Below are 25,792 nucleotides of genomic sequence, written 5' to 3' on the forward strand. Positions count from 1 at the left end.
CAGATGTCAGGCAAGTGCGCACTTGAGGTGGGAGTGTGGGGGAGGAGATATTTTTCAAGATTCACAAATATTAAATGCGATAGTTTGTGCAATTCGTTACATTTAAAATCTATATTTTAAAGAGACTATAAAGTAATTAATCAACAACAAAAAAATTAACGAGCTGATAGGAGGGCAAAAGGGCCCTTACTCATAGTATGGGCAAAAGGCTTGAGCACTGGTGGAGCTCTATCTGTGCACATGTCTGGCATGTAGAGATCATGGATGTCAGACAAGAATGTCCCCTGTCTCTCCTGCTGTATACTTTGATATCGGAATCCCTGGCCCAGATGATAAGAGAGGACCTTAGCTCTGGTCGCTGCTTCACACCGCTCAACCTAGATTCTAGAACCAGTCACTTTCTACTTTGTGACACTCTCACACACACAAAAAAAAACTGAAACGGAAGGGTTGATGCTTGCAGTTTACTAAGGAGCTACTATTGAAAAGGACATAGCCAGTAAGTCATTGAACATTTTTTTTTTTTTTACAACAGACCTGGGTTCAAATACATGTTTATTAAAGTATTTATATTTTAAATATGTATTTTCTGTATATTTTCTAATAATTTTCTATACATTATATTTTAAACTATTTTCAATTACTTGTTTCCAAACATTTACAAATACCCCTGTGTTCAAACAGACCTGGTTTCAAATGCATAGAGTACTTAAATATTTCAAATAAATATTTCAAATACAGATTCAACATCTTGTATTTTCAAGGAAGAGTTGACTAAATACTTCGAAATATATTTGAAAATAATTTAAAGAATAAAACCACAAAGTAATTCACAATCAATACCAATATCTTGTAATTTTAAATCACTTCCAGCTGCATCTCAAGTAAGGACTTTGGCTCAAAAGAGAACTGAAGAGAAAGGGAAGACAGAGCGAGAGGCGGATATGGACTGTAAACAGACAGTGTTTCATGGTGACCTAGGCCTAAGCAGAAGCCTGTCTGTCTGAGGTTATAGTCTTGTAGATGAAGTCCATGTAGCATTTCACACGGGTGTAGACTCCAGAGAAGCCTTTCAAAGCACAGCCATTGGTATTCCCAAAACTCACGATTCCCACCTGGACAATCTCACCAGATGAGCGACAAACCAACGGCCCACCAGAGTACCCCTGTAGAACAAAGAAAAACAACACAAACATACATTTACAACATTCAAGTAAGTATGTGTGTACGTGAGAGAGAACGATAGAGAGAAAGAGAGTGTATGTGGGTCAGCTGTTTGTTCACCTGCACCCACCCACAATTGCTAATAACCCATCCACAACCAGCTGATTATGTGATAAAGCGAAAATCTAAGACCCTTACCTGACTCTTACCCAAAAATATAGAAAATGCTCTGTACAGTTCCTTTTTTTCCCCTCTTGAACATTTATTGAACAATTAACAATATTTAATGACCCTAAACCCGCCCGCCCCACGGGGACTGGCACATCACTAGTGTGTGAGAGGGATGGTCCGTGTTTTTATAAAACATGTATACGTACCAATTAGGAGACCAGGAAAGAAGTCTCACCTGACAGGAGCCTTTCCCTCTTTCCATGGAGCCAGCATACAGAATGTTGTCAGTGAGGCCCGGAAACTTTTTCTTACAGATTCTCCATTTAAAGATGGTTACCTTCAGCTCCTGGAGGGTCCTATTACCAGACAATTCCACTGGAGGGAGGGAAAAAGAAGAAGAGTAAAATGTAGGATAGAAACTGGTGGGGGAGGAAGTGAACGGGCAGGGAGAGGGAGAATTTATGGGAGAAATACTCACTAACTACAAACAGAAGCTGGATGAAAACAAAATACATTGTGTAAAGTGCACAAAATACAGTATATCTTATTATAATCTGGCATTCTGATTTAATTTTGAAATCTTTCTTTAACAATGTGCAAATGTTTCAATTGCTTATTATAACTTAATTATAACTTGTTTTTATATTTTTTTGTTGTTGTATTGATTGTGTTTTTGGGGGGTCCTCAGGGCACCATTGTAAATAAGAAACTGGTCTCAATTGAGTTCCTGTGAGTAAATAAAAGTTTATAAATCACACTGCCAGATTATATTAAGCAATAAAGTACGAGGGGGTGTGATATATGGCCAATATACCCCGGCCATGCACAACGTGGAGTGCTGGGATACAGCCATTAGATGTGGTATATTAGCCATATACCTCAAACCCCAGAGGTGCCTTATTGCTATTATAAACTGGTTACCAACATAATTAGAAAGGTAAAACATTTTGGGGGGGGGTCATATCCAATCAGCATTTCAGCCAGTCAGCATTCAATGCTGGAACCACCAGCTTTATAATGAGGTTTGTGGTAAATAATTTTACACTACTAAAATGTCCCCCACAGAATTGAATGCTGACATTCAATCAAAACCAAACCAACCAAAGATATGCTTTAGAACCTGGCACTGTGAGTGTTTGTATATCGGTGTTGCTGTGTGTTTGCTCACCATTGTTCCCGACGTCGCCCCAGCCAGCGATGAAGCAATTTGAGACAAAGTTATCATTCGGTTTGGGCAGGGACATGGGCTTCACCAGGGAGGAAAAGGACACCTTTTTACTCATCTTCACCAAAGCGATGTTGTGCAGCAGGGCCAAATGCTGTTTCTGGTACTGTGGGTGACTGACGATAAGTGAGATGGATCGATAAAACACTGCTGGCTCATTCAGGCTGTGTGTCCCCAGACGAATGAAGGAACTTTCTGGAATAGGGTTTTCATTCCTAATACTAATACACATGCAGACAGATAAAACAGCCTGGTCTCAGACTAGGTGTAACATAGTACATTTAAATCCAGGACACTGAAATTAGAATATGTTACATTTGATATGGTTACATAAGATAGGTTACTTAAGGCAAAAACGAAAGTAAGATGGTTAGTCGGGGTGGATGGGTATAACGTGAATGTCTAGCAACCCAAAGGTTGCGTGTTTGAATGTTATCACGGACAACTTTAGCATTTTATCTTATTAGCAACTTTGCAACTAGTTACTACTTTCTTAGCTACCTTGCTACTAAACATTTAGAAAATTCATAACATATTGTAGGACTTGCAATTCCTAACATATCATATGAATTGTCATTTGTAACATATCATTCGAAATGGATGATGCACATCCACATGCACATCCACAAATGAATAGATACCATACGAAACGTACTCTGTTATGTCTACCCCTGAGTCCAGGTTGGATAGAAACATTACACAGACATTGATATATTTCATACAAACACATACAGATCTTTCGGTTCTATTCCAGCAAGCAAATTTGGCCTTTGAAATTATAATGATGTCATTCTAGTTGGTAAACTGGTTTTCTGCTTGTAGACACGTTAAGAAAATTACAACCATGGAAAAAACGTCATTTTGGTTGCAGACACGATAATGAGTTCAACATGCAAACCTCCTTCACACACAAACACACTTACGGGTCAACACAGTTTGCAGCGGTGAGCACCCATTCCTCAGTAAGGAGGGGATCCGCCACATCTAAAGGAGCCTGTATCATCCGTGATTAAAAGGTTGACTATCCACGGCCAGCTGCCCTTTTGAGCATCCTTTCCCCCCACGATAGAGCTCCGAGCCTGGGGCACAAACGACTCTAGAGAGGGAGGTGATGGAGGGTGGAAAGAATGCCAGACTGTGACACTGTTTCATGTACAAACACTCTGCATTTGATACATGGCTCCTGTCAGAACTCTGAAATTAGTGCCACCGCACCAGAACATCTGAGCAGTTGAAATAATAACAAGTGATATAATAACAATAACAACAAGAAGTGATCCTCCCCACCCCTGTCTCGGTAAAAAGTGGAGGGATTGGGCTGGAGGATTGTAACCACTTTCAAATTCACAGGCAGAGCTCTGGATGCAAGGACTGACCATACACGATAATCACAATTACAGTTTTAACCATGTTTTGAGGCTATATAATGTTTGTTTACATTTACTTTGCAAAACATTGGAGTAAAATAAGCGTTGGGTTCTGATGGGTTACAAACTCACCTCATGAGGCATTTATTAAGTGATATTCTTCAAGAATCAGCTTAATTTATAAGTCCTAATTGGATGTAGCAACTGCAGATTTCCCCTTTAAGAGGATATAGTGGTGATATGTATTTATATGTAGTGGTGATATTCGTAGCACTGAAGAGTTGCACAAAAGTGCAATACATTTTAAGGCAATGTTCCCGCGTTAGCCGAAGCGGCATTCATGCCACGGTAAATGCTACATATGTTGTCTCAGTTGGAAATTACATTTACATTTAAATCTGAGCTAGAAATATGGTTTGAATCGAGCCCTTAGTGATCACTAATGCCAAAACAGAGAGATATGCTTGAAGTTCTTTTTTAATTCCGTTCCAACACATACATTGCTTATGTTCTGCTACCATATGTTACACAATCTACTGCACACCCAACGGTTTCTCCCCACCCTGGTTGGGGACCAGACATATTTCCTGTTGTTAGTTTCACTGTGGTCACGAGTTGTCTGTTGACGTCTTGCTTTCGGACAAGCTAAACACGTTATTTGCCTGCTTTGAGGATATCACAGTGCTACCGACGCGGCCAGCTACCAAGGACTGTGTGCTCTCCTGCTCCGTGGCCGACATGAGTAAGATGTTTAAACGTGTTAACTCTCACTAGGCTGCCGCCCCGTGTCGGCATCCCTAGCCTCGTCCTCAGAGCAAGCGCAGACCAGCTGGCTGCTGTGTTAAGAACGTATTCAATCTCTCCCTATCCCAGTCTGCTGTCCCCACATGCTTCAAGATCGCCACTACTGTTCGTGTACCCAAGAATGCAAAGGTAACTAAACTAAATGACTATCGCCCCGTAGCACTCACTTCTGTCATCATGAAGTGCTTTGAGAGACTAGTCAAGGATCATATCACCTCTACTTTACCTGTCACCCTAGACCCACTTCAATTTGCTTACCACCCCAATAGGTCCACAGACGATGCAATCGCCATCACACTGCACACTGCTCTATCCCATCTGGACAAGAGGAATACCTATGTAAGAATGCTGTTCATTGACTATAGCTCAGCATTCAACACCATAGTACCCTCCAAGCTCATCATTAACCTCTCTAGGAAATGTGGGACGGTAGCGTCCCACCCCGCCAACAGCCAGTGAAAGTGCAGGGCGCCAAATTCAAGACAACAAAAATCTCATAATTAAAATTCCTCAAGCATACAAGTATTTTACACCATTTTAAAGATAAAATTCTCATTAATCCAGTCACAGTGTCTGATTTCAAAAAGGCTTTACAGTGAAACCCCAACAAATGATTATGTTAGGTAAGCACCTAGTCACAGAAAAACACAGCCATTTTTCCAGCCAAAGAGAAGTCAACAAAAGCAGAAATATAGATAAAATGAATCACAAACCTTTGATGATCTTCATCAGATGACACTCATAGGACTCCATGTTACACAATACATGTATGTTTTGTTCGATAAAGTGCATATTTATATCCAACAATCTAATTTTACATCGGCGTGTTATGTTCAGTAGTTCCAAAACATGCAGTGATTTTGCAGAGAGCCACATCAATTTACAGAAATACTCATAATAAACATTGATTAAAGATACAACTATTATACATGGAACTTTAGATAAACTTCTCCTTAGTGCAACCGCTGTGTCAGATTTCAGAAAACTTTACGGAAAAAGCACACCATGCAATAATCTGAGTACAGCGCTCAGAGCCCAAACGAGCCATTAAAACTTCTTCGAGATAGGGGGCGCTCTTTTCATTTTTGGATAAAAAAATGTCCCGTTTTAAACAAGATATTTTGTCACGAAAAGATGCTCGACTATGCATGTAATTGACAGCTTTGGAAATAAACAACTCTGACGTTTCCAAAACTGCAAAGATATGATCTGTGAGTGCCCCAGAACTAATGCTACAGGCGAAACCAAGATGAAATTTCATACAGGAAATGGTCCAGATTTTGAATGCCCTGTGTTCCAATGTCTCCTTATATGGCTGTGAATGCGCCAGGAATGTGCCTGCACTTTCTGTCGTTTCCCCAAGGTGTCTGCAGCATTGTGACGTATTTGTAGGCATATCATTGGAAGATTGACCATAAGAGACTACATTTACCAGGTGTCCGCCCGGTGTCCTCCGTCGAAATTATTGCGTAATCTCCAGGTCCATGCGCGTTCCATTTTCTTCAGAGGAGAAAGTCAACTGCTACGAATGATTTCTCATCGATAGATATGTGAAACACACCTTGAGGATTGATTCTAAACAATGTTTGCCATGTTTCTGTCGATATTATGGAGTTAATTTGGAAAAAAGTTTGCGTTGTTATGACTTAATTTTCATTTTTTTTCTTACCCAAACGTGATGAACAAAACGGAGCGATTTGTCCTACACAAATAATCTTTTTGGAAAAACTGAACATTTGCTATCTAACTGAGAGTCTCCTCATTGAAAACATCTGAAGTTCTTCAAAAGTAAATGATTTTATTTGAATGCTTTTCTTGTTTTTGTGAAAATGTTGCATGCTGAATGCTAGGCTTAATGCTATGCTAGGCTATCAATACTCTTACACAAATGCTTGTTTAGCTATGGTTCAAAAGCATATTTTGAAAATCTGAGATGACAGTGTTGTTAACAAAAGGCTAAGCTTGAGAGCTAATATATTTATTTCATTTCATTTGCGATTTTCATGAATAGTTAACGTTGCGTTATGGTAATGAGCTTGAGGCTATAAATAGGATCCCGGATACGGGATTGCTCGTCGCAACAGGTTAAGATATCCGCCATGTTGTGGAGTCAACATTAGTCAGAAATATCATTATAAATATTCACTTACCTTTGATGATCTTCATCAGAATGCTCTCCCAGGAATCCCAGTTCCACAATTGTTTTTGATTTGTTCGATAAAGTTCATAATTTATGTCCAAATACTTCCTTTTGTTAGCACGTTCAGTTCACAAATCCAAACTCACGAAACGCGGGCAGGTCCAGCCGAAAGGTCGGACGAAAAGTACAAAAAGTTATATTACACATCGTAGAAACATGTCAAATGAAGTATAGAATCAATCTTTTGTAATGGCTGTCTCGGGAAGAAGGCGAGGACCAATGCGCAGAGTGGTACGTGTTCACCTTTTTAATAAAGTAAACTGAACACTGAATAACAAAGAAACAACCGGAACAGTTCTGTCTGGTGTAGACACACAAAGACTGAAAACAACCACCCACAAAACACAATCGAAAACAGGCTACCTAAATATGGTTCTCAATCAGGGACAACGATTGACAGCTGCCTGTGATTGAGAACCATACCAGGCCAAACACAGAAATAGAAAATCATAGAAAAACGAACATAGACAACCCACCCAACTCACGCCCTGACCATACTAAAACAAACACAAAACAAAGGAACTAAGGTCAGAACGTGACATCTTTAGGATGCTTTTATCATAAATCTTCAATAAATGTTCCAACTGTAGAATTCCTTTGTCTGTAGAAAAGCAATGGAACGTGAGGTAACTCTCACATGAACGCACGTCACAAGTCCATGGCACTCTGCCAGACACCTGGCTCATTCCCCTCTCTTTCAGCCCCCCTTCACAGTAAAAGCCTCAAGCAAGGTTCTAAAGACTGTTGACATCTAGTGGAAGCCTTAGGAAGTGCAAAATGACCCCACAGACACCACAAGGGTGCGTGCTCAGCACCCTCCTGTACTCCCTGTTGTTAAAGGAATTTTATTCCTGTATGTTAACCAATTCAATTAAAACACTCTGTCCGTTTCTAAGATTTTGTAAGATACTTATTTGCATAAAATGGACAGAGACCAGTCTCAAAATCAATTAATAGCGTTTATTCTTGAGAGTACTGAACATAATCACAAAGTACATCAGTTTATATATCCCACATTGCGTCATGTCTTACGAAAATGTCTCTCCTCCTCCTGGACCATGACAAAGCTGTTTTTCAATTCCATTCCAACACATACATTGCTTATCTTCTGCTACCATATGTTACACAATCTACTGCACACCCAACGGTTTCTCCCCACCCTGGTTGGGGACCAGACATATTTCCTGTTGTTAGTTTCACTGTGGTCACGAGTTGTCTGTTGACCCTTCCTCTTTGCCTATGTACCAACATATTCCTTAACAGACAACATATAACTCTGTGAGTTATAACTCTATGCCTAATGTATACATTATTTAGTCAAAATTGACAAAATTCCTTCAACACCTGTTCACCCATGACTGCGTGGCCATGCATGCCTCCAACTCAATCATCAAGTTTGCAGACGACACAACAGCAGTAGGCTTGATTTCCAACAACGACGAGATAGCCTACAGGAAGGAGGTGAGTGTTCTGGGAGTGTGGTGTCAGGAAAATAACCTCTCACTCAACATCAACAAAACAAAGGAAATGATCGTGGACTTCAGAAAATAACAATGGAAGCACCCCCCTATCCACATCGATGGGACAGTATTGGAGAAGGTGGAAAGTTTAAGTTCCTCTGTGTATATATCACTGAGAAACTGAAATGGTCCACCCACACGAACAGTGTAGTGAAGAAAGCGCAACAGCGCCTCTTCAACCTCAGGAGGCTGAAGAAATTTGGCTTGTAGGCTAAAACCCTCACAAACATTTACAGATGCACAATTGAGAGCATCCTGTTGGGCTGTTTCACTGGCTGGTACGGCAACTGCACTGCCCACAACCGCAAAGCTCTCCATAGGGTGGTGCGGTCTGCACAACGCATCACCGGGGACAAACTACCTGCCCTCCAGGACACCTACAGCACCCGATGTCACAGGAAGGGAAAAAAGATAATCAAGGACAACAACCACCAGAGCCACTGCATGTTCACCCCAATATCATCCAGAAGGCGAGGTCAGTACAGGTGCATCAAAGCTGGGACCGAGAGACTGAAAAAAAACGTATATCTCAAGGCATTCAGACTATGCCTATATACGCAGACTTGATATCATTGGCCACTTTAATAATGTTTACATGTCTTGTATTACTCATCTCGTATGTATATACTGTATTCTATACTATCTACTGTATCTCAGTCTATGCCGCTCTGACATTACTCATCCATATATTTATATATTGTTAATTCCATTCCTTTACTTAGATTTGTGTGAATTAGGTATTTGTTGGGAAATTGTTAGATATTGTTGCACTGTCAGAACTAGAAGCACAAGCATTTTGCTACACCTGCATTAACATCTGCTAAACACGTGTTTGTGACCAATAAAATTTGATATGCACTGTCAACTGTGGAAACTTATATAACCAGGTGTGTGCCTTTCCAAATCATATCCATTCAATTGAATTTACCACAGGTGGACTCCAATCAAGTTGAAGAGACCGCTTAAGAATGATCATTGGAAACAGAATGCACCTGAGCTCAATTTCAATTCTCATAGGGAAAGGTCTGAATTCTTATGTAAATAAGGTATTTCTGTTTTTTATTTGTAATAAATTTGCTAAAATTTCTAAAAACATGTTTTCACTTTGTCGTTATGGGGTATTGTGTGTAGATTGATGAGGGAATATTTTTTTATACATGTTAGATTAAGGCTGCAATGTAATAAAATATGGAAAAAGTCAAGGAGTCTGAATACTTTTCCGAATGCACTGTAAAAGATACTTTGTGAGAGTGTTTGTGCAAAACCCGATGCAATGCAAGAAGTGTAAAACATTTGGCCATGTGTCAAGTGTTTGCAGACATTATAGAATGTTGCAACTGTGGTGGGGATTATATTCCTGAATTCCCTCAGTGCCCTGTTATGGTGAAAGAGGTTGAGGTGTCAAGGATCAGGGCTGTACAGCAAATCTCCTATGTGGAGGTTGTGAAAAGAGTTGACAGGGCAAGAGGCCACAGTGTTGGAGAAGATGTGGCGTTGGATGCACCTCAATCAGTTGCAAATGTTATACGTCAATCAACTGATACACTTCTTGTGAAGAAGGTGGATTTTGTAGCATTTACAGTTGAAGTCAGAAATGTACATACACATAGGTTGGATTCATTAAAACTCGTTTTTCAACCACTCCACAAATTTCTTGTTAACAAACTATAGTTTTGGCAAGTCGGTTAGGAAATCTACTTTGTGCATGACACAAGTAATTTTTTCAACAATTGTTTACAGACAGATTATTTCACTTATCGGTCACATTCACAATTCCAGGTGGTCAGAAGTTTACATACACTAAGTTGACTGTGCCTTTAAACAGCTTGGAACATTCCAGATAATGTCATGGATTTAGATGTTTCTGATAGGCTAATTGACATCATTCGAGTCAATTGTAGGTGTATCTGTGGATGTATTTCAAGGCCTACCTTCAAACGCAGTGCCTCTTTTCTTGACATCACTGGAAAATCAAGAGAAATCAGCCAAGACCTAAGAAAATTATTGTAGACCTCTACCAGTCTGGTTCATCCTTGGGACCAATTTCCAAATGCCTGAAGGTAACACATTCATCTGTACAAACAATGGTACGCAAGTATAAACACCATGGGACCATGCAGCCGTCATACCGCTCAGGAAGGAGACTCATTCTGTCTCCTAGAGATGAAAGTACTTTGTTGCGAAAAGTGCAAATCATTCCCAGAACAACAGCAAAGCACCTTGTGGAGATGCTGGAGGAAACGGGTTCAAAAGTATCTACATCCATAGTTAAACGAGTCCTATATCGACATAACCTGAAAGGCCGCTCAGCAAGGAAGAAACCACTGCTCCAAAACCGCCATAAAAAAGCCAGAATACGGTTTGCAACTGCACATGGGGATCGTACTTTTAGGAGAAATGTCCTCTGGTCTGATGAAACAAAAATAGTAATGTTTGGCCATAATGACCATCGTTATGTTTGGAGGAAAAAGGAGGTAGGCTTGTAAGCCGTAGAACACCATCCAAACCTTCCAAACCGTGAAGCACGGGGGTGGCAGCATCATGTTGTGGGGGTGCTTTGCTGCAGGAGGGACTGGTGCACTTCACAAAATAGATGGCATCATGCGGTAGGAAAATGATGTGGATATATTGAAGCAACATCTCAAGACATCAGTCAGGAAGTTAAAGCTTGGTCGCAAATGGGTCTTCCAAATGGACGATGACCCCAAGCATACTTCCAAAGCAAAATGGCTTAAGGACAACAAAGTCGAGGTATTGGAGTGGCCATCACAAAGCCCTGACCCCAAACTATAGAAGATTTGTGGGCAGAATTGGAGGCCTACAAGGAGGCCTACAAACCTGACTCAGATACACCAGCTCTGTCAGGAGGAATGGGCCAAAATTCACCCAACTGTGAAGGTTGTGGAAGGCTACCCGAAACGTTTGACCCCAGTTAAACAATTTAAAGGCAATGCTACCAAATACTAATTGAGTGTATGTAATGTGATGTAATGTGATGAACGAAATAAAAGCTGAAATAAATCTCTCTCTACTATTATTCTGACATTTCACATTCTTAAAATAAAGTGGTGGTCCTAACTGACCTAAGACAGTTTTTCACAATTCCTGACATTTAATCCTAGTAAAATTTCCCTGAGTTTAAATGTATTTGGCTAAGGTGTATGTGAACTTCTGTCTTCAACTGTATAGCCACAGTTATAAATTATATTGCACAAGTGTCCAAGAAGCTGGACATCATTACATCTGCAGCTGAGAAGTTTTTTGTAAAAAAAAAAAGTAACCTTGGCCTAGAGAGATAAGCATGGTTATCAAAACGTCATGTCATGTCATGTCAGGTAAGTCTACACAAAATATAGCCCTTATTTTAAGTGTTTTAAAATTCCCTATGGAAAAATGAATTGTGGAAAAACGATTGGAACCATTTCCTTGTTTGACCTCTAGGTTTTATGAGTATTATGACTCATACTGTGGTACTCCACTTGCAGTGCGCTGTAGTATTTTCAAGGGGGGGATATTTCGCTGCTACACGCGATGTTTGTTGTTTTCCTTGAATCGGTCCGAAGTTGCAATGTCGTAAACACCTATGAACTAAAATTAAAGCGATAAGAAAAACGTTTTATACTAGTCAGTTATAAAAATGTTCTGTCTGCCCGAAGTTCTGTAAAAAATGTCAAATCTGTGACGTATGGAAATTTGCGGAACACCACAAGATAACATTGAGGAAGTAGCTAGATTGCTAGCTAATCGGACAGCTGTGTAATAATAACGTTAGATAGCTGTTTATGTAGCTGCTGTTTAATAACCGATTTAATTTGTTTTTAATCATGGACCAAGCAGTCAGCATCAATGCAGACCCAGATATGCCATCTGACAGTGAAGGTAAATCGTGTGTCACACTTATGATTTGTTTCACCGATCAGACAGATCACACTGCTGTGTGGATGGCTAGCTAGTAGGCTATTTCACTATTTATATTTAATTTGGTTATTTTATTAACACCATGTCTCTTTACTGTCTGTAGGTCGTAGCTCGCACTGGTGAGTTTAGTTTTGGGATTATGTTCTACTGTGGTGAATGTGATGTGAAATCAGAAACGAGCCTAGCTACCAGTGTTTAATTTCAAACCTATTTAGCTAGCTACAGTGAACACGGTTACATGCACACAATCTTGCGATTACTGTGGATAGTCAGGTTAATACAATAGTTTGTTTAAAATGTGTTTACATGTTCGACACGTGAAATCAGGCTGCTGATGGGACTTTTGATAAATGCAGAAAGTCGCCAATCAAGAAACATTCTACCACAGTGACCATGTTGTTTTTGCGTAGACTATTTGATTCGGATTTCGGACACACTGTATGAAGTTTGTATGTAAAAACAATTTATAAGATGCATATATATGTTTTTCCTAACTCACTTCACTCGCACAAATGCACCAGTGTATCGCCGATTAAACTGTTAATATGTGCTAATAATTCGAAAAATTGCTCATAAAACCAAGTGTTTTAATTAATCGGCGTATGTTTACGTCGATTATGACCTTACGTCGATATAGATAAACAGAGTAAGGTGTTTACATGACGACTTCCATACTCGCCGGCCTTACGCCATAATCAGTTGAATATTGAATAATTGGTGCGCATGTTAAGTACTCGATGGAATAGGGCAGGCAAGCTGCAGGGCCTTCAGAAAGTATTCACACCCCTTGGCTTTTTCCCCATTTTGTTCTTACAGCCTGAATTTAAAAGGGATTCATTTGAGATTTGTTGTCACTGGCCTACACACAACACCCCATAATTGTATTTAACTAGGCAAGTCAGTTAAGAACAAATTTTTAATTACAAACCCTCCCCTAACCCGGACGACGCTGGGCTAATTGTGCACCGCCCTATGGGACTCCCGATCACGGCCGGTTGTGGTACAGCCTGGGATCGAACCAGGGTCGGTCGTGACACCTCTGCGCCACTCATGAGCACCTCAAGTGCTATGTTTTTTTTTTTTTTTAAACAAATGTAATTCAAAATGAAAAGCTGAATTGTATTGAGGCAATACGTATTCAAGCTCTTATGGCAAGCCTAAATAATTTCAGGAGTAACAATTTGCTTAACAAGTCGCATAATAAGTTGCATGGACTCACTGTGCGCAATAGTGTTTAACATTTTTTTTTCTCTGTACCTGACACATACAGATAATTGTAAGATCCCTCAGTTGAGCAGTGAATTTCAAACAGATTCAACTACGAAGACCAGGGAGGTTTTCCAATGCCTTTCAAGGAAGGGCACCTATTCTTAGATGGGTTAAAAAAAAGCATCCATTCAATATGTTGAAGTTATTAATTACACTTTGGATGGTGGATCAATACATCCAGTCATTACAACGATACAGGCATCCTTCCTAACTCATTTGCCGGAGAGGAAGGAACCCGCTCAGGGGTTTCACCATGAGGCAAATGGTAACTTAAAAGCAGTTAGTTGTCTCCAATCACAGCCATTAAACTGAGGATGGATCAACATTGTAGTTACTCCACAATACTAACCTAATTGACAGAGTAAAAATAAGGAAGCCTGTAAAGAATACAAATGTTCCAAATCATGCATTCTGTTTGCAACAAGGCACTAAAGTAATACTGCAAAAAAATGGGGCAAAGCAATTCACTTTTTGTTAAGCTGTTTGGGGCAAATCCAATACATATTTTTCAAGCATAGTGGTGGCTGCATCATGTTATAGGTACGCTTGTAATCATTAAAGACTGGGCAGTTTTTCAGGAAAATCTATGACAAGCCCTGAAAATGGTTCTAACAATGATCAGCAACCAATTTGACAGAGCTTGAAGAATTTTGGAAAACAAAATGGGCAAATGTTGCATAATCCAGATTTGGAAAGCTTTAGACTTACCCGGAAATAAAAAAAGTATTTTGACACTCCTTCAAAATGAGTGGATTTGGCTTTTTCAGCCACACCTGTTGCTGACAGATGAAATAGAACACACTATGCAATCTACATAGACAAACATTTGCAGTATAATGGTTTTACTGAAGAGCTCAGTGGCTTTCAACATGGCACCGTCATAGGATTCCACCTTTCCAACAAGTCAGTTTGTCAAATGTATGTCTTGCTAGAGCTGCCCCGGTCAACTGTAAGTGTTGTTATTGTGAATTGGAAACATCTAGGAGCAACAACGGCTAAGCTGCGAAGTGGTAGGCCACAAGCTCACAGAACGGAACCGCCAAGTGCTGAAGCGCGTAGCTCATAAAAATGTCCTCTGTGGCAACACTCACTACCAAGTTCCAACCTGCCTCTGGAAGCTACATCAGCACAATAACCGTTCGTCAGGAGCTTCATGAAATAGGTTTCCATGGCCAGCCTAAGATTACCTTGCGCAATGCCAAGCGTCAGCTGGAGTGGTGTAAAGCTCACCGCCATTGGACTCTGGAGTGATGAATCACACTTGACTATCTGGCAGTCCGACGGACAACTCTGGGTTTGGCGGATGCCTAGAGAACGCTACCTGCCCCATTGCAAACTGTAAAGTTTGGTGGAGGAGGAATAATGGTTTGGGGTTATTTTTCATGGTTCGGTCTAGGCCCCTTATAGTTCCAATGGAGGGAAATCTTATCACAGCATACGCTTCCAACTTTGTGACAACAGTTTCAACATGACAATGCCCCCGTGTGCAAAGTGAGGTCCCATAGGGAAATGGTTTGTCGATCGGTGCGGAAGATCTTGTCTGGCCTGCACAGTCTTGACTTCAACCCCATCGAATACCTTTGGGATGAATTGGAACGCCGACTGCGAGCCAGGCCTATTCACCCAACATCAGTACCCGACCTCACTAATGCTCTTGTGACTGTCACGAACCGGCTCAAAGCCCGTAACTAAAGGGAGACAACGTGGAGATAAGGAGTAACAAAACATATATTTATTAAATAAGTAACTAAGTACAATATACAATGGTGTGTGTAATCAGTAGTGTAAGTGAGTGTTTTGCATGAATGTGATAATGCAGGGTGTTGAAAGGTGCCAAAGCAAACATCTAGAAAGGTGTCTGCATGGAGAGAGTCTCTTCCATGAATGGGGAAGTGGTGTATTTATCCTGGGACACACCGGCCCAGGTGTGTCCCATGTAGCTGACGACCCTCCCAACGCCGTCCACCGGCATCCTAATAAGGAAACAAGAGCAAAGAGAGAATACGGCAGACAGAGTGGGAGGGTCGTCACATTCCCCCCCCATAAAACCGGGGACCAACAAGGACCCCGGAACAACATACCAGCCTCTGCGTCCCAAATTGATGGGTTACGTGTTCACACCTCCACCAGCCAACCTCCTCCTCCCCAGACCTCAGCAACCTTTGCGCATAGGAAGCAATTTAAGAGGAAAGAACAAGGCCAGGAGGCAGACAGGAAAGATTGACCATTGTTTGGGGTTGTCATGTTCTGTCACGTAAACATTCAGGAACATGGCACAAAAGAACACAACAGCTACAAACTCCAACGAAAAGAACATCAGGGTCCTTCTTAATTTTTACAACAACTCCCAATGATTCATAGTCATGTCCAACGATTCATAGTCACTTCCAACGTAACAGATTCACTAATTTCAATCATTCAAACTTGTAGTGTTCAGCGATCTTCAACAGCTGTTCTTTAGTACATAATTCTAACAGTTCCTCTGATGGAAAGCGAATTAACTTGTCTCCATGAGACACCATAGTCATAAGTAAATAATCTTGCTCATCCCCTCTGCTGAGCACATCAGACCACAATCAGAGAAATGACAATCACCCTGAGCGTCACAGAAGAGAGATGAGATATGGAGCTTCCCCAAAACCTACAATAACTCAACCCTAGACTTCATGTGGATTTGCGGTGGGTATTTACACACTGTAGTCTGGTGACAAGGAAATAAAACTCCCCAGCATGCTGGCAAATTCCACCAAGCCACAGATGTGCCCCCGAGACAACTGCTCAGTCCACAGACACCACACAAAAACAACAAACATTTAACCATGCCCAACATGTCCAAAAATTAAACACGTCGCTAAGTCTATCAGGAGAAAAAGGCTATAGCTCCGGTAGCAAGTTCCACTACCCTACCCAAATCTCCCACCGAGGTACACAGCCGATTTACTCACCTCCTCAGACCTATGTCCCAACAGAAAGTAGAACAAGAGTTTCCAGGCTGGGCAGGGCCTGGAAACTAACCATTATACTCTCTCCAAAGCAGCACACAAACCAAACAAAGGCAACCAAGACTGGGCCTATCAAACTCAAACAAAATATGCAAAACAAACACGTACCTCTACGGTCTACCAAACCAATACCTTCAAATATCCCGGACGAACGGGCTCAAAGCCCGTAACTAAAGGGAGATATGGAGATAAGGAATAACAAAACATAGTTATTAAATAAGTAACTAAGTACAATATACAATGGTGTGTGTAATCAGTAGTGTAAGTGAGTGTTTTGCATGCATGAATGTGATAATGCAGGGTGTTGAAAGATGCCAAAGCAAACAACCAAAAGGCCACCAAGAAACACAACAAAATCTAGAAAGGTGTCTGCATGGAGAGAGTCTCCTTCATGAATGGGGAAGTGGTGTACGGCAGACAGAGTGGGAGGGTCGTCACAGATGAATGGATTCAAGTGCCTGCAGCTCCATATTAATGCCCATGATTTTGGAATGAGATGTTCGATGAGCAGGTGTCCATATACTTTTGGTTAAGTAGTTTATATTAGTGTCCCTCCCACTATGACATTACAGAATACTTTGTGTATATTGTTGACAAAAAGGACAATTAAATACATTTTAATCCCACTTTGTAACACAACAAAATGTGGAAAAAGTCCAGGGGTGTGAATACTTTATGAAGGCACTATATGTTGTAAAGACTGACTAAACCAATCCTTGTAGATTCTGTCTGGCTCCAGCAATAAGTATGTATGTAGCCACAGCAGCCATTATGGAATTCTAAAATGGCTGCTGTGGCTTCTGCTAGCTAGCATGAGGACAAAAACGGGCAGTCATTCCTTCTACTCGGTGTAGCAGTTGGGACAATTCGAAGTACAACGCAATTGTCATACCTAGATTGAGGTACGTTTTCCAAGCCATATCTTGCACTGGCTTTGCGGTGTCTTAATCTACATAGGAAGGCTGGCTACATCTTATCCTCAGTTTGCCCTACAACATCATTGCGTAGCCTCAGTGAACTTGCTATCATTCATTGGCCCACTGATACTTATCATCATCTCTGCATGCCCCCCCCCCCCCCCCTGCACTGAATGTTCTGAAATGCAGGCAATAGAAATTAATGATTTGAAATTCAACATTGTGTCTCCCACCTTTCCTCCTGACCCTTGTCTTCAGGTTGCTGGGGTTGTGCAATAACTTTGCGTACGTGGTGATGCTGAGTGCAGCCCATGACATCTTAAAACAACAAGGGTCTCACAACTCCACATCGCCTGTAAGAATGGGTTGTAGAATGCTGTATCACCATAGCATTTGTATCTGTTGTTAGTATCAAAGTACTATATTGGCAATATTCTTTCATTCTCTCTCCTTCTCCTCCTTCTTCAGACCCCATCCACAGTTGCCTTGGACGTTGAAGGTGGAAAAAGAAGTCGTTACGACTGCAGCCCTGTTTCTACCGCGGTAAATAGAGATGCACTGCAGCTGTGAAAGTGTGTGTGATCAAATGTTATTTTATTCAGCAGATGTTATTGCGGGTGTAGCGAAATTCTCGTGTTCCTAGCTCCAATAGTGCAGAAATATTTTACGATTCACAACAATACACACAAATCTAAAGGAAAAGAATGGAGTTAAGAAATATATAAATATTAGGACGAGCAATGTCAGAGTGGCATTGACTAAAATCCAGTGTATATACATATGAAATGAGTAAAGCAGTATGTAAACATGTATTAAAGTGACCAGCCTGATCCTGCCTGGTTAACATGTGTGTGACTTCTCTGTCCCCCTCTCAAAGGCTGTTTTGTTGGCTGATATGGATGAGCGATGGCCGAACAGCATAGGCAAGATGCAGTAGATGGTATAGAGTACAGTATATACATATGAGCTGAGTAATTCAGGGTATGAAAACATTGTTTAAAGTGACTAGTGATACATTTATTACATCTAATTTTTGTATTATTTAAGTGGCTATAGATTTGAGTCAGTAGCCACTCATTGTTAGTGATGGCTGTTTAACATTCTGATGGCCTTGTGATAGAAGCTGTTTTTCAGTCTCTCGGTCTCCGCTTTGATGCACCTGTACTGACCTCGCCTTCTGGATGATAGCGGGGTGAACACGCAGTGGCTCGGGTGGTTGTTGTCCTTGATGATCTTGTTCGCCTTCCTGTGACATCGGGTGCTGTAGGTGTCTTGGAGGGCAGGTAGTTTGCTCCCGGTGATGCGTTGTGCAGACCTCACTACCCTCTGGAGAGCCTTGCGGTTGTGGGCGGAGCAGTTGCCGTACCAGGCAGTGATACAGTCCGACAGGATGCTCTCAAAAAGTTTGAGTGTTTTTGGTGACCAAGCCAAATTTCTTCAGCCTCCTGAGATTGAAGAGGCGCTGTTGCTCCTTCTTCACTACGCTGTCTGTGTGGGAGTACCATTTCAGTTTGTCCATGATGTGTTCCCCCTGTAACTTAAAACTTTCCACTTTCTCCGCTACTGTCCCGTCAATGTTGGTAGGGGGGTGATCCCTCTGCTGTTTTCTGAAGTCCACGATCATCTCCTTTGTTTTGTTGAGTGTGAGGTTATTTTCCTGACACCACACTCCGAGGGCCCTCACCTCCTCCCCGTAGGCAGTCGTGTCATGGTTGGTAATCAAGACTACCACTATAGTGTTGTCTGCAAACTTGATGATTGAGTTGGAGGCGTGCATGGCCACGCAATCATGGGTGAACAGGGAGTATAGGAAAGGGCTGAAAACGCACCCTTGTTTGGCCCCAGTGTTGAGGATCAGTGGGGTGGAGATGTTGTTTTCTACCCTCACCACCTAGGAGCGGCCCGTCAAAGTCCAGGACCCAGTTGCACAGGGTGGGGTCGAGACCAAGGGTCTCGAGCTTAATGACGAGTGTGGAGGGTACTATGGTGTTAAATGCTGAGCTGTAGTCGATGAACAGCATTCTTACATAGGTATTCCTCTTGTCCAAATGGGTTTGGGCAGTGTGATTACGATTGCGTCGTCTGTGGACCTATTGGGGCGGTAAGCAAATTGGAGTGGATCGAGGGTGTCAGGTAGGGTGGAGGTGATATGATTCTTGACCAGTCTCTCAAAACACCTCATGATGACAGAAGTGAGTGCTACGGGGAGATAGTCTTTTAGCTCAGTTACCTTAGCTTTCTTGGGAACAGGAACAATGGTGGTCCTCTTGAAGCATGTGGGAACAGCATACTGGGATAGGGAGAGATTGAATATGTCCGTAAACACACCAGCCAGCTGGTCTGCGCATGCTCTGAGGACGTGCCTAGGGATGCCGTCTTGGCCGGCAGCCTTGTGAGTGTTAACACGTTTAAATGTTTTACTCACATCGGCTGCGGTGAAAGAGAGTCCGCAGGTTTTTGGTAGCGGGCCGTGTCGGTGGCACGGTATTGTCCTCAAAGCGAGCAAAGAAGTTGTTTAGTTTGTCTGGGAGCAAGACATTGTGGTCTGTGACGGGGCTGGTTTTCTTTTTGTAGTCCGTGATTGACTGTAGACCCTGCCACATTCCTCTCGTGTCTGAGCCATTGAATTGCGACTCTACTTTGTCTCTACTGACGCTTAGCTTGTTTGATTGCCTTGCGGAGGGAATAGCTACACTGTTTGTCGGTCATGTTTCCAGTCACCTTGCCCTGATTAAAAGCAGTGGTTCCTGGGAACAGTGGGTTAACTGCCTTGTTCAGTGGCAGAACGACACATTTTTTCCTTGTCAGCTCAGGGTTTCAATCCAGCAACCTTTCAGTCATGTGTATATTAAGCTCTCTGCGCACTGAAACCGCTAGCGGGCTGAAATTCCACAACATACGGTGATCGCTACAGAAACAGTCATATTAATCATTCATTAAAATACAAGTGTCTCACATGTATTGAAAGCCTAGAAACTTGCTAATCCAACTGCGTTGTCAGATTTAAAAAATGATTTACTGCGAAAGAATACGATGCAATTATCTGAGCATAGAGCCCCATAAAAAATAAAAAAATGTAACCAGCACAGGCGTAACATAATCACAAACTGCATTAAAATAGATTGTTTACCTTTGACGATCTTTGTCTGTTTACAATTCCAATGCTCATCGTTACACAATGAATGATCTTTTGTTTGATAAAATCTGTTTTTATAGCCTAACACAAAACATTTTGTGAACCACTTGTGTCGTGAATTCTGTCTCATTCCATTTTCGACGACACATTCCAGGTAAATATCCCACACAGAACGTGACTTTTCCAGTCATGTTTGGTTTCACTGCAATCAACTGGTTTGTTTGTAACACAATCAAACGTGATGGGCCATTTTTTGCGGGACGTATTGACTGAAAGAAACCGATTTGAAGACAACAAGTCATGACATCATTGTGCACCAATGATTTGCCTGCTGTTTCGTTGATTGACTGTCTTTTAACCCAATGACCACTGATAGTCTTGAAATCTAGTTGGGTAGATAGCCAATGAGCTGAGCTAAACAGCAATACGCCATGTTTATGTGTTGCAAGACCAACCCATGTAGTATGCTCCAGCTTAAGAGAGAGTCATTCTGTATTGAAGTTTCATAGCGGAAGGAGCTAAGCATATTACGCACTGCATTGTTTGGTAAACGCGCAGATTCAGCTGTTTATATATCAATCATTATGGCGACTAAGTCAGGGAAAGCTAAATATAAGTCTAGATATACAGATGTACACACAATTTTAGAATAAATTGGGAAAGTGAGACAGAGATTGTTGTAGGACGCTTCATTTAGCGATTGTGGAGGAATATTTTTTGAACGGGAGAGGGCATCGTTTTGGACTGGTAAGTTCTTATCATGCTAATGCCCTTGTTTGAAATTAATAATATCAAATATTATTTGTGATTGTTTTTAAATTTTAGAAGCAATATATAAACATGTAATGTCATGAAATGTGAGATGCGTGTGTCTGCCGCCCCACCCCAACCCACATGAAATAGCCTATTTGAGGCTGTTGAGGAGAGGGCAGGACCACATCAATGGCAAAAGTGAAATGGAGACAGTAGATACAGCTGGTCTGTTGTAATATAATAAATACAGTAGATCTAGCTGGTCTGTCATAATATAATAGAGACAGTAGATCTAGCTGAAATGTCATAATATAAAAGAGATATTAGATCTAGCAGGTAATAATAATATAATAATATATTCAACCTGCAACCTTCTATATATATCTGTTTATTATACCTGTTGATACAGGGCTCATACAGTGGGGCAAAAAAGTATTTAGTCAGCCACCAATTGTGCAAGTTCTCCCACTTAAAAAGATGAGAGGCCTGTAATTTTCATCATAGGTACACTTCAACTATGACAGATGAAATGAGAAGAAAAAAAATCCAGAAAATCACATTATAGGATTTTAAATGAGTTAATTTGCAAATTATGTTGGAAAATAAGTATTTTTTCGCCTTTCTAGGGAGTTTTTCCTAGCCACCGTGCTTCTACACCTTCATTGCTTGCTGTTTGGGGTTTTAGGCTAGGGCTATATAAATAGATTTGTATGATAGAGGACTGAGGGTCTTCCAAATATTGAAAGTGTGTAAATAGTTACCCATGTTATTTTGTAAATGTATATATATATATTTTTTTATATTTTTTAATCAATAAAAAAATTCATCCATAATTTGTTTTTGTCATTTTTTTTCTCCATTTTTTTTTGGGGGGGGGTGTGTTAGAATACCATTTTGGTATTTTGTATACAGTTATTTGTTTCAAAATGTATACCTTCACCAATTTGGCCACTTGGGTACATTTGGGCTACTTGTGTGGGACACCTGGGTAACTTCATGATAAATGTCATGTAGCACACTCATTTGGAAGTTATCATTCTGAAACTTTGCACAAGTACTGTTGCCCTCTTATATTTTTCACTGAAATTGTCCCCATCATCCTATGTGGGGAGAAATGTAAATGTTAATTCATAGACAGTTGTGAGTCCATGAGATCAAAATGATACATTGTCGTCAGAATGTATCCATACACCTTAGCTGTGTTCGAAAACCCATACTAACATACTGTATACTACATACTTAATGAGTATATACCATTTACTATTAGTTCCTTTTATTTTACTATAAACAAACAGTATCGTAGCTTGTTAGCGTAACAAATTACTAGCTAAACATTTTGCGATTTCAGGTGTGTTCGTAAATTCAATCTGCAGTGCCAGAGTGCGCACTGGGCGTTTGTAAATCCAGAGCATTGTCAGATTGCAAATTCAGAGCGTTTCGCTCTCAGAGCGTTCAGAGCGCACGCTGGACGCTCTGGCCGAGGAGTTGGGTTGATCCAAGTGTTCAACTGCAGTCAAGAACCCAAGCTAACTGGCTAATATTGGCTAGCTACTTCCAGACACAAATGAGAGAACACCTCACTCTGACCATTTTATTCGCCATAGCAGAGCTGGTTATCCAGAGTGTTGGTGACTGTAACTGTGCTGCTGGCAACAATTTATTATGGTTTTTTTGCCAATGTTTACTGAGAGTGAGAGTGCTCTGAAATCGTAGTAGTTAGCCAAAATTAAAAATGTTCATGGAATCGCACAACGACTATACCACTTAGCTAAGAATGATGTGAATAATCAAGTCTATAAACGTTGGTTAGTTAGTTAATATACTGCCTGACAAGTTCGATGTATTAGTATCCAACAAACGTTAGGTAACTAGCTAACAGTACCGGTACATACTGCTGTAATGCTATGCGTAACTTATTTGTCAAGTCATTACTTTATTACATTGCTCAACATTTTCTTAACATTTGTCATTAATTAGTTCAATGAATTTGTATTGGCTCTCGTCGGTCTTCGGCTTCATATTTTCCGCCATTTGCTTCAAATCTGAAAATGTTGTGAAGCCACACCTATTTTCTGAAGAATTGCATTTTGGGCCCTAAAAGTACAGAAATAGTGTCCTCTGTGTGTATACTTCGTATTTTGGAGAATTTATTCCGACATCCGGGAACCTTAGTGATGTTGTTGATTGCTTGCAGTCCAACTCATCCCAACCCATGTCAATTGGGTTGAGTTCGGGTGATTGTGGAGGCCAGGTCACCTGATGCAGCACTCCATCACTCTCCTTGGTCAAATAGCCCTTACATAGACTGGAGATGTGTTTTGGGTCATTGTCCTGTTGAAAAACAAATGATAGTCCCATTAAGTGCAAACCAGATGGGATGGTGTATCGCTGCTAAATGCTGTGGTAGCCATGCTGGTTAGTTGTGCCTTGAATTCGAAATTAATCACAGACAGTGTCAATAGCAAAGGACCCCACACCCTCATACCTCCTCCGTGCTTCACGGTGGGAACCACACATGCGGAGTTCATCCGTTCACCTACTTTGCGTCTGAAAAAAGACACGGCGGTTGGAACAAAAAATCTCACATTTGGACTCATCAGACCAAAGGACATATTTCCACCAGTCTAATGTTGATTGCTCGTGTTTCTTGCCCCAAGCAAGTCTCTTCTTATTGGTGACTTTTAGTAGTAGTTTCTCTTCAGCAATTTGACCATGAAGGCCTGATTCAGAGGTAGCTCTGTCTTCCTTTTCCTGTGGCGGTCCTCATGAGGGCCAGTTTCATCATAGCGCTTGATAGTTTTTGCGACTGCACTTGAAGAAACTTTCAAAGTTCTTGATATTTTCCACGTTGACTGACCTTCATGTCTTAAAGTAATGGACTAATTTCTCTTTGCTTATTTCAGCGGTTCTTGCCATAATATGGACGTGGTCTTTTACCAAATCGGGCTATCTTCTGTATACCACCCCTACCTTGTCACAACACAACTGATTGGCTCAAATGCATTAAGAAGGAAATACATTCCACAAATGAACTTTTAACAATTCACACCTGCTAATGGAAATGTATTCCAGGTGACTATCTCATGAAGCCGGTTGAGAGAATGCCAAGTGTGTGCAAAACTGTCAAGGCAAAGGGTGGGTACTTAAAGATTTTTAAAGATTCAATTTTTTTTAAACACTTGTGGTTACTAAGTGATTCCATATGTGTGTTATTTCATAGTGTTGATGTCTTCACTATTATTCTACAATGTAGAAAATAGTTCAAATAAAAACCCTGGAATGAGTAGGTGTGTCAACTTTTGACTGGTACTGTGTGTGTGTGTGTGTGTGTGTGTGTGTGTGTGTGTGTGTGTGTGTGTGTGTGGTGCCTCCGGTAAGTATTCAGACCCCTTGACTTTTTCCACATTTTGTTACGTTACAGCCTTATTCTAAAATGTATTAAATACATTTTTTTTAAAATCCTCAGCAATCTACAGACAACACCCCATAATGACAAAGCGAAAACAGGTTTTTAGACATTTTAGCACATTTATTTCAACTTAAAAACGGATACCTTATCTACATAAGTATTCAGACCCTTTGCTATGAGACAAGAAATTGAGTTCAGGTGCATCCTGTTTCTGTTGATCATCTTTGATATATTTCTAGGATTTGATTGGAGTCCACCTGTGGTAAATTCAATTGATTGGACATGATTTGGAAAGGCGCACACACCTCTCTATATAAGGTTCCACAGTTGACAGTGTATGTCAGAGCAAAAACCAAGCCTTGAGGTTAAAGGAATTGTTCGTAGAGCGCAGAAACAGTATTGTGTCAAGGAAAAGATCTGGGGAAGGGTACCATAAAATGTCTGCAGCATTGAAGGTCCCCAAGAACACAGTGTCTTCCATCATTCAAAAATGGACGAAGTTTAGAACCACCAAGAATCTTCCTAGCGCTGTCCGCCCGGCCAAACTGAGTAATCTGGAGAGAAGGGCCTTGGTCAGGGAGGTGACCAAGAACCCGATGGTCACTCAGACAGAGAGCTAGAGTTCGTCTGTGGAGATGGGAGAACATTCCAGAAGGACAACCATCTCTGCAGCACTCCCAATCAGGTGTTAATGGTGGAGTGGCCAGACGGATGCCACTCCTTTAGTAAAAGGCACATGGCTACCCGCTTGGAGTTTTCCAAAAAGCATCTAAAGACTATGAGAAACAAGATTCTCGGGTCTGATGAAACCAAAATTTAACCCTTTGGCCTGAATGCCAAGCATCACGTCTGGATGAAACCTGGCACCATCCCTACGTTGAAGCGTGATAGTGGCAGAATCATGCTGTGGGGATGTTGTTCAGCGGCAGGAGTTGGG

General features: G+C 41.1%; 2 protein-coding genes across 2 annotated transcripts in view; both read right to left on the minus strand.

Moving 5' to 3' along the window:
- The window catches only part of cln3 (CLN3 lysosomal/endosomal transmembrane protein, battenin), a 175,591-nt gene that overhangs the window by 62,393 nt on the left and 87,406 nt on the right, over nt 1–25,792 (minus strand). The gene's annotated exons all lie outside the window — the stretch shown is intronic.
- Nucleotides 451–3,674, minus strand: LOC110539109 (trypsin II-P29). The gene is made up of 4 exons (XM_036939518.2): nt 3,484–3,674; nt 2,504–2,781; nt 1,571–1,710; nt 451–1,166 (listed from the first exon to the last, which is right to left on the minus strand). Exons 1-4 carry the CDS (start codon nt 3,561–3,563, stop codon nt 984–986), a joined length of 681 nt encoding a protein of 226 aa, XP_036795413.2. The 5' UTR covers nt 3,564–3,674; the 3' UTR covers nt 451–983.

The sequence above is a fragment of the Oncorhynchus mykiss genome, chromosome 12 (assembly GCF_057628025.1).
Source record: "Oncorhynchus mykiss isolate SJ-2025 chromosome 12, ASM5762802v1, whole genome shotgun sequence".
Classification (NCBI taxonomy): Eukaryota; Metazoa; Chordata; class Actinopteri; order Salmoniformes; family Salmonidae; genus Oncorhynchus; species Oncorhynchus mykiss.

Excerpts from the sequence above, each read along its gene's own strand:
- LOC110539109 (XM_036939518.2), bottom strand. The coding sequence starts at position 3,563 with ATGATACAGGCTCCTTTAGATGTGGCGGATCCCCTCCTTACTGAGGAA. Across the intron at positions 2,782-3,483 it reads GCTGCAAACTGTGTTGACCC|TATTAGGAATGAAAACCCTA; the intron begins GTAAGTGTGTTT and ends CATGTGTATTAG. Across the intron at positions 1,711-2,503 it reads GGGCGACGTCGGGAACAATG|TGGAATTGTCTGGTAATAGG; the intron begins GTGAGCAAACAC and ends CCCTCCCTCCAG.